The sequence below is a fragment of the Gallus gallus genome, chromosome 28, assembly GCF_016699485.2.
Source record: "Gallus gallus isolate bGalGal1 chromosome 28, bGalGal1.mat.broiler.GRCg7b, whole genome shotgun sequence".
NCBI lineage: Eukaryota > Metazoa > Chordata > Aves > Galliformes > Phasianidae > Gallus > Gallus gallus.
The window spans coordinates 3,403,538-3,417,671 of NC_052559.1; the positions used below are offsets into that span (position 1 = coordinate 3,403,538).

The window sequence follows — 14,134 nt, forward strand, 5'->3', positions numbered from 1 at the left end:
AATCCACATTTCAGACCAGTGCTTTTCCCAGCTTTACGAAGGGGAGGAGGTGTAGAAGAGTGCCTGCAAGAACTTCAGAAGGCAGTCCTGCTGCTTCCGTGCTTCCTCTCCTGTCTAGGAGGGGACACAGCATTTGAAGCCAACAAAACAGATGAAAACCAACAGGGCTGGAGGGGAGGAGGCACCCGAGCCAGCGATGGTGGGCACACACACACACACACACACACTGCTTGGGGAGCACGGCCACAAAGCAGCAGACCTGCACTGACTGCAGCCAGGTGGGATGTGTCACTGCAATCACACTTTGCTCCATGAGGCCTTGAATGTCCAGCACCTCACCGATAGGGTTTGCAAAGTCTCATTAAGTCAGGCCAAAAACCTGCCCCTGCAGTGCAAAAACAAAGATGTGGGCATGTAAAGCAGTATGTTCCAAGTACCTCAGAGCCATTAATTGCCTTTAATTGATTTTGTTATCTGTATTCCCTGTAGACGTGAGTGCAGGACAGCAATAGGCAATTCCAGGTGGTTTCTTATTCCAGGAAACACTTCATACCAGTCAGAACCAAATCCTTCATGTAAATTTAATAACTGCTACATTGATTTCTCTTAAATCACTACAGCTCTGTGCACTGAAGCACTTCTAAAAATTAATACTTCTTTTAAGAGTAGGTTAATTCCCCCATTTTGACAAGACTGACGGGACTGCAATGGCTGGTGGCAAGGAGAGGACCGGTTTATGATCATCCCTACAATGAACAGAGATCAAACAGCATGAATGCATCCCTACAGCACTGCTGTGAATGGCTGTGCCACCACTGCTCCTCACAGCCCCATTCTTTCCTCCAGTCCAGGCACAATGCAGATCCCAGAGGGTACCTGAGCTTCCTCTGCAGCCATGGGCATGTCAAGCTGTTTTGCTGCAGGAACGAGCTTCAGCAGAGCTCACTTCAGAACTGCCTTCCAACACTCACCAGCAGCTGTTCAGCTCCGCTGCATGGAGCTCCATTTCTCAGTGTAACTCTATGACACATGCAGCCAGCAGAGGAGGTTGTGTGTGCAGGGAAATGCTATGCTGGATAGACATAAGGAACAAGCAGAATCAAGTTAAGCAAAGGGAAACAGATGTTCCTCTGCTTTTAAGATAAGGCCCAGGGCACACACTGCAGCTTAGCATGCACACCAGCCTGGGGACATCAGATATCAGAGTATAAATTAAAACCTTCTGCATTCAGTGTTTTGTTGGGACAGTTAATAGCTCTTAGTAGCAGCAATAAAAGCTAGCACAGGCATAGAGGAGCAGAAAGAGGCCTTTGCAACAGAATTACTGTATATAGGTTTCAGGCTCCCCAGCACCTCAGGCTTTGAGGTTAGAGGAATAAACAGCAGAGAGGGAGGGAAGTCATGAAAACCAAAGTCCTTCTCTTCAGGACCTTGACTTCTAAGGCTGTACATGCCTTCAGGGGATATTTTTCTTTAAGATGACACCATAGGGTCTGTGCAAGACTTTGGCATGAGACAGCAGTTCCCAGGATCACGAAATGCTATCAGACTCCAATATGGTCTCACACAACTATTTTTTAAGCCTTAATTTAAGCCACTTGTTTATAAAAAGAATGCCAACAGCCCGGCAAGGATGAATCACCCAATGGCAAGCCAAAAAAACAACAATATTGAGGAGGAAAGAAGTTCAAGTTCACACTAGGCTGCTCTGACCATGCAAATGAAGCATCTTTTCCAATATGCAGAAGGCAGTCGGTGAGGCTGCTGTGATACACACAGATCACTTCTCACTAGACCCAAGTGGCAGCAGTGAGTGATTCAACTCACAAGAAATTCCCAGAGCAATTAGGATGTGTGGCAACTCCCACTCACGGCATCCTCAGCCCAGCAAAGTCTTTACATTCCGAAGGCAGGCCTGAGGAGCTCTGGAACAAAACACAGATGGGGAACCAAATGCTAGCGCTGAAGGAAGGAACATCAGCCTTTCCATTCCGTGCACCCCCCAGGTTCCTCAAACCCTAGGGCACAAGAATAATTCTCAGATCACATTTGGCAACAGGAAACATTTAGAGCACAAACATCTCAACAGAATCATCAGGCATTTGCTCTTTAGACCTTTCCAATCCATTTCAGTATCATGTGCATTGCTGGAAAATTCTGAAGAGAAACTGCTTAAATGCAGCCCAAGACCAGGCTGGGATCCTGCTGCAGGGTTGTGTCAGGGATGCAGCACTCAGCAGCTCACTGTCACATCACACAAAGGGATGGCCCCAAATCAGAGATGGCACATCCATCACTGTTCCCCTCTGTCCCCTCTGACAGAAAGCCCAGCACTGGCAGGCTATTGAGACAGAGCACCATAACCCCAGGGTACAGCAAGCTCTTTGCACTGCTGAATGATCACAGATTGCATTCCGGTATATAAAAGATGAGAGGATAATGTGTATTCACATATGAAGACAGCTCTCACATAAGCACCCAATCTATCTTGGCTGCCCAGAGACCACAGATTTAATCAAGAACCTCTTACCAAAGCATGCAGTAAACTCTTCATGTTCTCTCTTGGGTCTCAGTCCTCTGTCTGGCACGGTCAGAACAGCACAAAGCTTAACAGCTCTTGCCACTCCTGCCACAGCAGGAAAGCATGGAAAAGACAGGTACTTTCCTTCATAGTCACTGGAAAAGACGTAATCAGCCAGGCCGCTCCCTCACCTTCTGAATGGCATGTTTCAGCTTTCCAGGCAAGTTGTTAATATTTAACAGTTTGGCAATTGGGACAGCATGAAATCAGTAAAATGGAAAACACTGCTGAAGCAAGGGATGGAAAGCCTCCAGGATGTTCCCGGATGACTCCACACGAATGTCACTGCCTCCAGTCAATTGCCTGCTCTCTCTGAGGTCCAGGCTCCAATTTTGGCTCCTAGCAAAAAATCATCAGCTTTTCTTTGGACAGGAAGCATTGTTTTTATCAATGAGTCTCCACATAAGTACCAGTGTCAGAGCAACTCACAGCAGGCCCTGTGGGAAGCTCAAGGAAGTCAAGAGCTGAGCATTCAGAACGGCTGACCTGGTGCTGTACCTCAGCAGAGCAGAGGATGAATGAAGACCGAACGCCTCTGAGAGGCAGGAGAGCACAAAACAAGTGTTGTTGCACATCGGTGGCACAGGCACACAGACACCTGGTGACATGCATCCATCCACACTGCTGCAGCTCCGGGCAGACAGCACATCTCCAAGGCACCACCTCAGCTTCATATTGGAAAACAAAGCTCTAACAAAAGTCTTTTTCAGTGTTTCTCAGTTACAGAGCACAAAGGTTGATAGATTACTGCCATGGAAGTCCCAAGCCACAGTGCTCAGTGCACAGGCTTACTGAGAACCACCAAACAGAACAGAAAAACTTTCAGAAATGCTGTTTCTAATAGGAACAAACATACATGGCACTATGAGCTGCTATGCAGTACAATGTCTGAGCGAAAGAACTCGTTTGGCTGTGACAGATTCAGTGGACAACACTTCCCTGTTGCTGTACATGAAGCTGAAGAACTCTTGCAAGTATACTGCAATAGGTGCAGCCTCCCAGCATTTGCCTTGGAAAAGGTCAAAGCAAAAGTGTAACTGCCTACAGTCACCTCACTCCATTCTGCTGCTTCCTCCCCAGAAGGATGAGAGCAGCAAAAGATCTTTGCCTTTTTCTGGAAATCACCTGAGGTTGTTTTATGTCCTGTTTGTTTCAGAGCCCTTCTGCTCTTCTATCACATAGCCACCATAAAGCAGCAGCTCCTTTTCAGAAACAATCTCCAAAACTTGCTCTTGCCAAGCTGGCTGGGATTGATTTCTGCACGCAGCAGGGGAAGGAAGCTGACTGACCACTCACATACTAGAAAATACATAAGTTAAAGAAATAATTAAGCCTCTTTCCCGTTAAACCCATCAGCCAAACTACACAAACCTGCAAGCCGAGACCTGTGAAGAAGACCCATCTCCCTCTTCCCATCACAGTCTCTAAAATGGTTTCCACAAGTTGATGAGATCACATTTCTGTCTCATTCCTCCCACAATTAATTCTGCAGGAGGCAAAGATCAATGCTACTATAATTCATCCACTTATCTGGTTTTATCCAAGCAGAAGACTCTGGTCAAGAGCAGCAATGCACCACCAGCACTGGTGATCAACCACACTGGTGCAGATGAGCCACCAACACAAAGCACTCCCAGCAGCTTTGCTCAAGGAGCTCAGTTTGGGCTGTCACACCAGGGGCTTACCTTAAAGGGCTCAAACCCCACCTTACATAAATCCAAACCTGCAGACAGAGTCTCACGGAGGTTCAAATCCTCTCTCTCCCAATAAAACAAAAGTACAGTTAGCAGGAATTACCATATCTCCCTCAAGAAGAGGAGACACGCAGCAGTTTGCTGCTTCCTACTGCTATAAATAGACTTCACATCAAGTTTCTGAATAAAGTTTTTTTTACAATCAAACTGCTCTTCCCTGCTGAACCAATTCAGCCCATACTCCAACACACCACATCCACAGCAGAGCAAGAAGCTGAGGCATCTCAACTGAATCACGCAGGAAGAGGCAGATTACAGAGGAAAAAGGTTGTTTGTAGATGTGTCCTGGCATTCAGCATTACAGAAATGGACATCCAAAAGCTCACAACAGCACACCAGGGCTTAGTGGAGTGTTTTGTGATGTGCTGAAGCACAATGCCAGCACTAAGTGCTCCCATACTGCCCCATTTACCCTATGTTGTTCTCAGCACCTCTGGGCTACCTTTGCAGGGCATGCTTAGAATTAATTGTGAAATGTCTGCAAAGGTCAACCTTCACCTTAACATAGAAGAGGGAAGGGAAACAAACTCAGCTCCATTTCACACACGCCCAAACACTGCCCGTGTGCTTATCTGTCACACCAACTCACGAACCTGAGGCAGATCAGCTGCGATGTGCAGATTAGCTGGTTCCCACACTCAGAGGAAGCCTGGCTCTGCCGGTAAGCTTCTTGGTGACCAGAAAAAAAGTCTGACTTAGAGACAGTGTGGATGAAGATTCTGAACACAAACCACAACTCTGCGCACCTTAAAGTTTCCTTTGAGAATCTCTGGGCACCTTTGAGGCTATGAGGTCCAATCTGTCATCAATTATGGAGCCCAAAACAAACCTGCTCATCAGGTCACATTAAGAGATGTTAAGTAACCAAATAAATTACTCTGAAATTTCTAGCGTAAGTTCCTTGTAGCAACATCTACTCCAAATGACTATTCTGCACGTGGCTTACAGCACACTCCAGCTCCACAGCACTGCTGCAGTTGTGCCCATTCTCATCCTTTGTCAGAAGGGAAAGTCACACACAGCACTCAGGACATAGGGCTGGAAGTCAATGGGTGCTCTGCATCTCCATCCGCACTCTTCCTCCCTGGCTGCTTCTCTGCAGTGTCTGAAGCACAGCTCTGCTTAGGGGAGGATGCCAAACTCCATCTGCCCATTATCTGCTCCCCTGGTAATCAGTACAGCAACTTACTGAGAGAGAAGGGCTGGGACTATAGGGTCACTCAGTTTGGCTGTTTTACTGCAGATTTACTGATGCTGGGTTAAAACAGAACAAAACAAACAAGAGGCAAAGAACATGCATAGCCAGACACTGCTGGGATCTACATCAGCCCCCAGAAGGGATGTAGTTAGTTCCTTCTTTATTCAGTCACCACTGTCAGATAAGCCTCTTTTCCAGTTGTTATTGGCTAATCTTACTGTAAGACACTGCCAAAAAGCCAAATGAAACACTCTAAAAACCACAGAAAGACTCCTTCCAGCCCAGGGGGATCCCCGAGGTGAGGATGCCTGTGGGTCCTCCCATGGGATGCCAGGTGAGGGAGGGAGACTGCTCCTTCCACGCTGCAAAAAACCAACTGGTTGGGATCTCAGTTTGTTGGGCACTGAACCGACACAATCCTTAAACATCCATTGGTCAGGAACCACCACTTCTAATTAGTGAGAGCACATGCAACATTCACAAGTGAAGGAAGTTTTAGGAGGTAAATGATTTAACTGACTGAAGCATTTTCAAATTCTCACTTACCTACACCCTCCTGCAAAATGATTCTCCCATGTACTTTGCGTTTACATTTAATATCATTTTAAAAGACAAGCAATTATATCACAGATAAGCTCCTACCAAGCCAACAGATAGCTTCTTTATTGCTGAGAATTTACCCCAATTACACACACCTCCAAACTGGTGCTGGACATATTTACGACTCTCTCTTCCTTTCCCCTCTACTGAAAAACCAACACCCATCACAAAGCACTGTTTTCCCCAAAGCTATCAGTAGCCATGTACTTACCTGAGGAAAATCACCATTTTTTGGTAAGAAGTCAGTGGGGTCCACAGATGCATAGTTTGTATCCAAGAAATGTGGTCTGCTGATGGGATTCATATAAAAATCGTGAGAGGAATTAAAATATTGCCTGTAAGGAAATGGGAAAAGCAGTTACTTCCTGTGGGTCCTTAGCATTCCTCAGGTCGCTTCAGACTCCAGCAGCAGCAGCAGAGGGGCAATTATGGGATGACACACACAAGAAGTTGATTTAGAAAAGCTAAGTTTATCCAGATGAGATATGAGACAAAGTCAGACATCTATAGGATTTGTCTTAAGACCAAGAATTGACTTCTCAGCAATCTGTGTAAGCTGAGAAGGACTTCAGAGAAAAGAACAGTCTGCAGGACTGGATGTTTCAGCTCTGACAACAAAGCAAAACTGAGGCTCTGAGATGTCCCCGGGCCTAACGTGTGACAGCACGACAGAACCTGACATGTAGTCATGCTACACAAGGACAAGCATAGAGCGGCATGGAAATATCACATCCAAGCCCCTGCTCAGGTCATAAAAACAAGGCAGCCCTCCCTGCAATCAGCACAGCGAGCCTGCAGGCTGGGACAGCTAACAGCCCCTCTGTACCCCAGCAGGGAGTACAGCCACAGAGCAAAGACAGATAGAAACCAAAGGGTTAGGAACATGCAAGCCCAGACAGAACCATTAGTCCAGACAGAGATGGATTTTAGATGTAACCAATTATACCTTGTTACAAGGCAAAATCTCTACTGACCTAATACAAGAGAGAAAAGCAAAGGTCTTCTGATCAGTCCCTGCTGGGGAGGGCACTCGCCATCTCCTCCTGCCTCCCTGCCCCAAGCTCCAGCTTCCTCTGAGCAGAAAGGAGGGAAGAACAGCAAAAGAGCAGTTCCCTTCCTCCTTCGCAGGAACAGCCTCTGCTCTGTATTCCATGGCTGTCCTCTGCTTTGCCATTACACACACGAGCCCTTTCTCTCTCCTGCAGCAGCAGGAATGTGCTCTGTAATCTTTCCCGTAAGGGCCATGCACTCAGTGCTGCTTGGGCAATCGCCACCCAACATGTTTTCATGCTGGAATCACTGAAACGTTTCACCCCATCAGGCTGTTTCCTCTTGCAGCCAGCTGTGTGCTCTCCGCAGTGCCAAGGTTACAGAACGCAAAGCAATAAACTTCAACAAGGGGAAGGAGAAGCAAAATTTAAAAAGAAATACCATCCAGGAACAGAGCTGGGGATGACTGCTGCTGAAGTATTATGAAGCAATCAGCACACCACGTGTGGCTAGCAGCTCACCCATACACCACACTTCCATACGTATTTATGGACAAACACACTTATCTGCTCATTTTTCCTCCTTTCTGCATCATTAAAGACAGTGCCCTCAATCCATTCAGCCCAATTAAAATCTGTGTACAGCTTCTGGGAAGTAAAGTATTTATGGACAGGGAAGGGCTTGTTTAAAATGCTTTCCAGCTGGAATTGCTGTGCTCTCACCCTCTCCCCCCTGCACAAGGACAGAGCCTGGCTTAACAAACTAACCAGGGAAACTATTTTAAGAGAGAAGCGAGCACTGCCTCCTACCTCTGCAGTGCCTCGTGGGTTGGACAGGAGTCAGCCAAGGTAACAGGAAGGAAACCAAGATAGCCCCAACCTCCTTGGCCTGAACCGCTGCGGAATGAGCAGCGCTGGCATGCTGCTTTGTTTCCTTTAGCCTTGGTTTTGAAATCTGTGAGTGTGAGATGCACTTTCTTCTTGCTCTGAGAAAAAGTTTGTCCTGGAGAAGCACTGTGCTCTTCAGGCACAGAGTGCTGCATTTGCTGCAATGCAGGATCCTGCTGCAAGCCCCCAGGAGAGCCATGCTTTACAGCTCAGTGCTCCCACCCTGCTGCATTCCATGGGAAGCCAGCCCCTCCAGTGAAACCACATGGCCCAAGGGAAGGGATGCTGGTTCTCCCCCTCTGTTGCAGAGAATCTGGCTCAAGAGCTCAGTTTCAATCAGGTTACATGTGCCAACACAGTGACACCTTTAATAGGTATGGGTTCCACTCTCTGCCCCATGTGCAAAGCAAGGCAACAAAGATAAACCCAGTCACCTGCAAGAAAAAGAACAGCTACAAACATAACCAGAGGGACATCTCCCTGTAAGAAAACATGAAGGGAAGCACACAAAGGCATGCAACATTCAGAACCCAACAAGCCTTACTGCACGCATACTTCCTACCCTTCTGTAAGGAATAAAGTAGAGAATTTCTTTCATCCCCAAGCTCTGGGACTTGGTGAGCTGGGTGGGGAGCATCTTGGGAATTACATCCACTTCAGACAATGCTTTAAAGAGCAAGGCTGCTTTTTTGCTGCCACCCACTCTAAATATAGAAGCAGTGGAACAGTCTGGTACAAGGCAAACCTGAACTGACATCTGACTCACCCCAGCCATTTGATGTCAGTCCAGCCAGTGGGTCTCTGGGTAAGGCTATTTCACATACTGCTAAGGAAAGTTCTTGGGCATTTTGCTTGTTCTTTAAGAATAATAATAATTAAAAAACAACTTTCATTTTCAATAGCAGGAACCAGAGGAATGCATTGCAGACAAGCTCTTACTGGAATCCACATCTCAGATGAGCCAGAGCAATCCACATCCCTCCCAGGAGGTGGGTTTCCATCCCTTGACAACTTCAGCTTGCCATAACATCATACCAGCTGCTCATCAATGTCATCTGGTGTATCTGAATCCCTTCTGGCCCCACACTGCAATTCACTGGAGACCTGCTCTGGGGACTTTGTCCAGACTTTATGCTCTCATGGTACAGCCTTACACTTGGAGATGCAAGCCCCACACTTGCAGGAAGCAGATGAGCAGAGTTCACAGGCTGCCCAGGCATTGATCTAGGCACCCTTCTTCCCTGTCACTGCACCAACTCATGCATTTCAGAACCTGCTCTACTATCACAGCAAGCAGCATTCCACTCAGAGGTGGTAAAGTGCAGAAGTGCATGAAAACAGCAGGAAAAGAATGGGGTTGCCTGTTTTAGAAACCATGGAAGAGATCTTTGCTCCAGTTTTTGAGAAATATGTTTTGTACACGTGTGACACCACTTTCAACAGCACTGAATGAGCTGACCTAGAATTCCTTGAAGGAAGGGAAGTATTGAGCTGACTGCTGCAAAAAGCCCGGCTCTTCGGGGACAGTTAACCTAGAAATTAACTGAGCTCTAACTCTCCCCTACAGGGGACATGAACATCTTTTGTTGTTCCAGAAACATTTAATCCATTGTTTACATTTCCAAGTTAAGAAAGTCTGAAAGAAAGAGGCAAGCTTTGGTATCTTTTAAACAAATTCTCTAGCATGAAACTACTGAAAAGAAACAGGAAAAACCAGCTTCGGGACAAAGCTGTTGCCCTGAGAGTAAGCCATGTTCAAACAGCCACTCACGAATGAGATTTGAGGACTGCTACCTATGACATCCTAGCCCTGTATCCCACCCAAAACAGATTCAGCTGCAGTTTTCGAGTATGAAAGGACAGAGTTCTTTATTTTTCCATGAAACACAGATAAGGAAAATTTCACCTGGAAGGTAATTTTTTACAGTTACCGAAGTATGAAAAACAGGAAGCTAAAGGTGTAGCCTTGGCTGAATTCTGGAGCAAATAAAGGCTACAATGAGCCTCACTTCCTAAAGAAAGGGTAATAAAGTCAACAAGTATATATTTGCATTAAAGGCAGGCATGTCTTTGCAGGACAAAGGCCACAACATTTTCAGCAGATTTGACACAAACAGCAAAGAGCAGCACTGGGGAAGAGGAAAGTGAGGGGCGAAAACCAGAACAAATGGTCTAAGGAAAAAAACCAACACAACAGACAAACACAGTCTAATCCTGTGGTTTGATACAGCAAAACAGAAATTCTGTTACAGTTCTCTTGAGAATTCACAAACTGTAATTTACAGGAATCATGCTCAAAAAGTATACTCTTTTCCAATCAGAGGCAGGCTAGCTAAAAGCAGATACTGAACTTAGCAGATAAGCCCTCCTGAATTCTCCCTTTGGGGAGTAGCTGACAAAGTTCCATTCAGCATCTATGGGCAGCTTGGTAATTAGGCATCAAGAACATCCTGTTACATTCCACCTATCACTGCTGGTTAGCTCACTTTTGCAGGCAGAGGAGGACCAGGCACAGGAGAAACGAGCAGAACTAATTCAGATCCAAAAGGACTCCCACCCCTCTGAGCACAGAAGCTGAGTATCACTACTGACAGACAGGCTGGAACTCAGACACCCGTGAGGATGGATCTCTGTTCTGCAGAACCATGCAGAAATCCATTCAGGAAGGAGGTTAAACTAAATCCTCAAGCACTGGGAACACAGCTACTAACTGATGATATCATACTTTCTTTCTTTTACTTTCCTTCCACCTCTGACCTACATAAAAACACATCCTGCATCTCTATGCCACTCCCTGCATTCACAAAGAGACCAGAGCAGCCCAGTCCCAGATGGCACAAGGTCATTTTACCTCCTGCCATCCGTAGTGTACTTCTATACTGGAGCAGAAGGATGAACATCACAAAGGATGATAACATCACTTACTGTTATACATAGCCCCCCCCCCCCCAAAATGCTATTTGCAGCATGTAATCTAGGTGATTTTCTGCACAGGGCAGCTTAGGAGGAAGTCACAATTTCTCACATGAGCCCATACTCATCACTTCACACTTTGTGGAGTGAGCTTATCAGTGAAGAGTATCAGTTACAACCTGAAGAAAAACACCGACTCACAAATTCTGCACTGCACAGTAAGGGGTTGTATGGAGTCTTCCAACACAGACAAGAGATTATAGTATTTACCCAGTTTCCAGTCACCTACACAGCAATAGATTTTAATGTCACCTCACACAAGTCTGTCTCCAGCAGCAGCAGTTTGTTCCTTCTTGTCTACGCTATCTGCATAAAGCTACAGATGCACAATGAATTAGTTCAGCTGGACTGTACTAATGGGGTGTTTTTAAGAACTCCATTAGTGTAACAAATCCAGGCAGAAACAAGGCTGTTTCTCCCTCACAGCAGCCACCAGGTTTACCAGAAATCAAAGCTTTGTTGTCTTTGTGTTTTGTCTTTTTAAGTCGTTTGCTGCTTTTTCCAAGATGCAGCAGTTTATGAAATGCCACAAGATGACTGTGATGCAATTATTTCCCCATCAGTTAGAGAAATAAACAAGGAAAGCACTCAGAAACAGTTGAATCACAGGGTGTGCAAAAGCAGAAGAGAATTATACAAAGGAGAACAGCACTCACTGGTTTTCACTTGGGAAAGATGAGGTCGGGAAAGGAGCAGGATAGCAGTCGCTCCATGAGTCGGCAGCCAGCATGGAACTCTGAAAGCAGAGCACAGAACGGTCAGAGCAGAGGGCCAGCACAACTCCCCTCCAATGCCTCGTCGTCCTCCCATTCCCCCTGCAGTGCCACAACTGAAGCACCAGGCACTCAGTGAGATGGGCCTCTTTTATTTTGTATTCCTGAATGTGGGAATATGGTTTACAAATCAAACATGATTTATGAGCAGAGAACTGCGGGGATGTGGAGGCTCCTATGGGGCAGAGGATTGCTTTTTGCCCTGTTCAGAACACATCAGGGATTCGGTCTTGTTTTAGAAGCCATACTGGGACAAACACAACCCTCTGCCACTCTCAAAAAGACACAGGTGGACCATGCCACAGCTTTAGCATCTCTCAGAGAGAAGAGTGACATAGAAACAAAGTTTATGATCTTGCACAAAGTCTTCAGCCCTTTCCGTAGCAGCCTGGAACCTCCCAGCATGTAAAGAGGGATCATTTTAATCACAGCCCTGTTTTTTTCCTCCCATTTCAAAAGCAGTTGACAGCCATCGACACAGCCTTCCAGCATTACCAATCAATACTTTATGCCCCTGGACAGCTGCCTAGGAAGTCTGGTACACAGCTCCTGCATATGCATATACATATACACAAGGATTCCCAGGATGCAGTGGGGGGGACTGGTGGCTGTGCCCTGCCCACACTCCTCCTGGGGGCACGGGGACAGCCCTGGGCATCACCCCCCAGGGTCACCCTGCAGCCTCACCTCCATGGGCGGCACAGCAAGTGGGGAGCAGAAGCCAGGGATGCTGCAGAGGGCATCAGCTGCAGGCTGCTGCTCATGCTGAGGGCAGCTCTTTCCCCCATCCATGGCCACGTGTGCTGAGGGCATCAGCCCGTGCCCTGCATGAAGTCCTCAGGGCTGGGGGGAGCAGGCTGCAGAGCGGCAGGAGGCTCTTTATCTGTGCTCTTCACTGTGTACCATGTCCTGCAATGGAAAAGAAACACACGTTTATGGTTTGGGAAGGGGAAGAAACAGGTCCAAGTGCAAACCCAGCTAAGACATCAGTAAATAGACTGCAAAATGCCTGCCAGAACAGAGAGGTGTTTTACTGGGAAACCTGAGCTCTCAAACATCACCACACCTGGAATTCACCCGCACAGAGAACTAGCATTAAGCACCTCTCCTGCCTCACCACACACACCATGCACAGATTAGGCAGATCATTGTATGTCTGTGATTTCTGCAGTAGACAAATTGCTGTATTTTAGCTTGAGGAATTTTCTTTTCAATACACAAAAAGATTTTCCACTTCTGAGCAAAGTCCTCACTGAAAATGATCCATTTCCCAAGACTGCTCATTTGCACAGCAACTCACACTGGCTTACTAAGTAACTTGGCAGGCATGAGCTGTTAGGAAGCAGCTGAAACACCAGGCAAAGGCCTGCAAGATACTCACATGCCACCAGTAATCAGCATCTATTAGCACGCAGGCACTCAATTCAGCCCACTGAGTGACAGGTTGAGTTCTCACAGCCAGAAGAATGTGAGCCGTGGTGGGGCACCACCTCTCCAAAACAGCCCTGGCACCAACAGGAACACACATGGCCAGCGCCTCCAGCTCTGTGAGTAGGTTACACAGGGCCACCCATAGCAAAATAAAAGCTTTCTTTGGCCTGCCACTGTTTGTCATCTACCTTCAGTCTGAAGAGGCTCACATACCACGCAGTGGTATGGAGCAGACAGCTCAGACCTCTCCCCCACTGCTATGTGCAGCAAAGCGAAACGGGATGGTGCACTTTCAATATCACTGCTGCCCTAAAACACAAGAACTCATCAGCTGCCTTGTGTGCTCCCTGCTGCCAGCAAGAGCTGAAAAACAAGAGAAACGTGTGCATCTTCCTTGGTCCTCCCTCTGCCTCCCATGACTCCGCTGCCAGCAGCGTGGCTGCCTGGTAAAGGAAACTTGCTAATGCATCTTCATTGAACTAACCAGCAATGCAGAAAAACCAAGCAGCACAAACTGAAGCTGCAACTTAAAATACACCATCTTTGATCACTCAGAAGGTATTATTTGCTACAAGGAGTATTTTTGAAAAGTCAACTTCTGAGTCAGAGCCCCTTTAAAAATAAAGTGACCTTTCAGCCGACAACATTATCTCTGCATTTGTAACAGAAAGCGAAATTCAGGTGACTGTTTGCTCCTGTCCCTGGGCAGCAGCAGGCATGGCAGGCCAGCTGTGGGAGCAGGGCTCACACATGGAGGCTGCAGCACCTGCAACGTGGTGACTGAGGAGCACTCAGCCTGGGAAGGCACAGTGGGACACTGCCTCCAAAGAACAATGCTCATTCTGCTGCAAAAAAGCACAGTCCATTTTAATTAATTGCTAAACGAATAAATACTCTTCACCAAGGCCCAGAATTGCCAGGATCCTTTTTGCTGACCTTATTTCACC

General features: G+C 46.8%; 1 protein-coding gene across 7 annotated transcripts in view; it reads right to left on the reverse strand.

Annotated features, from left to right (window-relative positions):
- SBNO2 (strawberry notch homolog 2) overlaps window positions 1-14,134 on the reverse strand; it is a 52,722-nt gene that overhangs the window by 30,330 nt on the left and 8,258 nt on the right. For 3 of the 7 annotated variants that reach the window (XM_046904667.1, XM_015299979.4, XM_046904668.1), the window contains exons 2-4: window positions 12,444-12,665; window positions 11,640-11,719; window positions 6,345-6,468 (exon numbers count right to left, since the gene is read on the reverse strand). In XM_046904667.1, the coding sequence (XP_046760623.1) occupies window positions 6,345-6,468; window positions 11,640-11,719; window positions 12,444-12,569 (330 nt within the window). In that variant the 5' untranslated portion in view covers window positions 12,570-12,665. Of the gene's footprint in view, window positions 1-971; window positions 1,926-2,530; window positions 2,690-6,344; window positions 6,469-7,107; window positions 7,323-11,639; window positions 11,720-12,443; window positions 12,666-14,134 lie in introns of those variants that run through there. The other 4 variants (XM_046904670.1, XM_046904669.1, XM_015299980.4 and 1 more) reach the window with 4 other exon arrangements.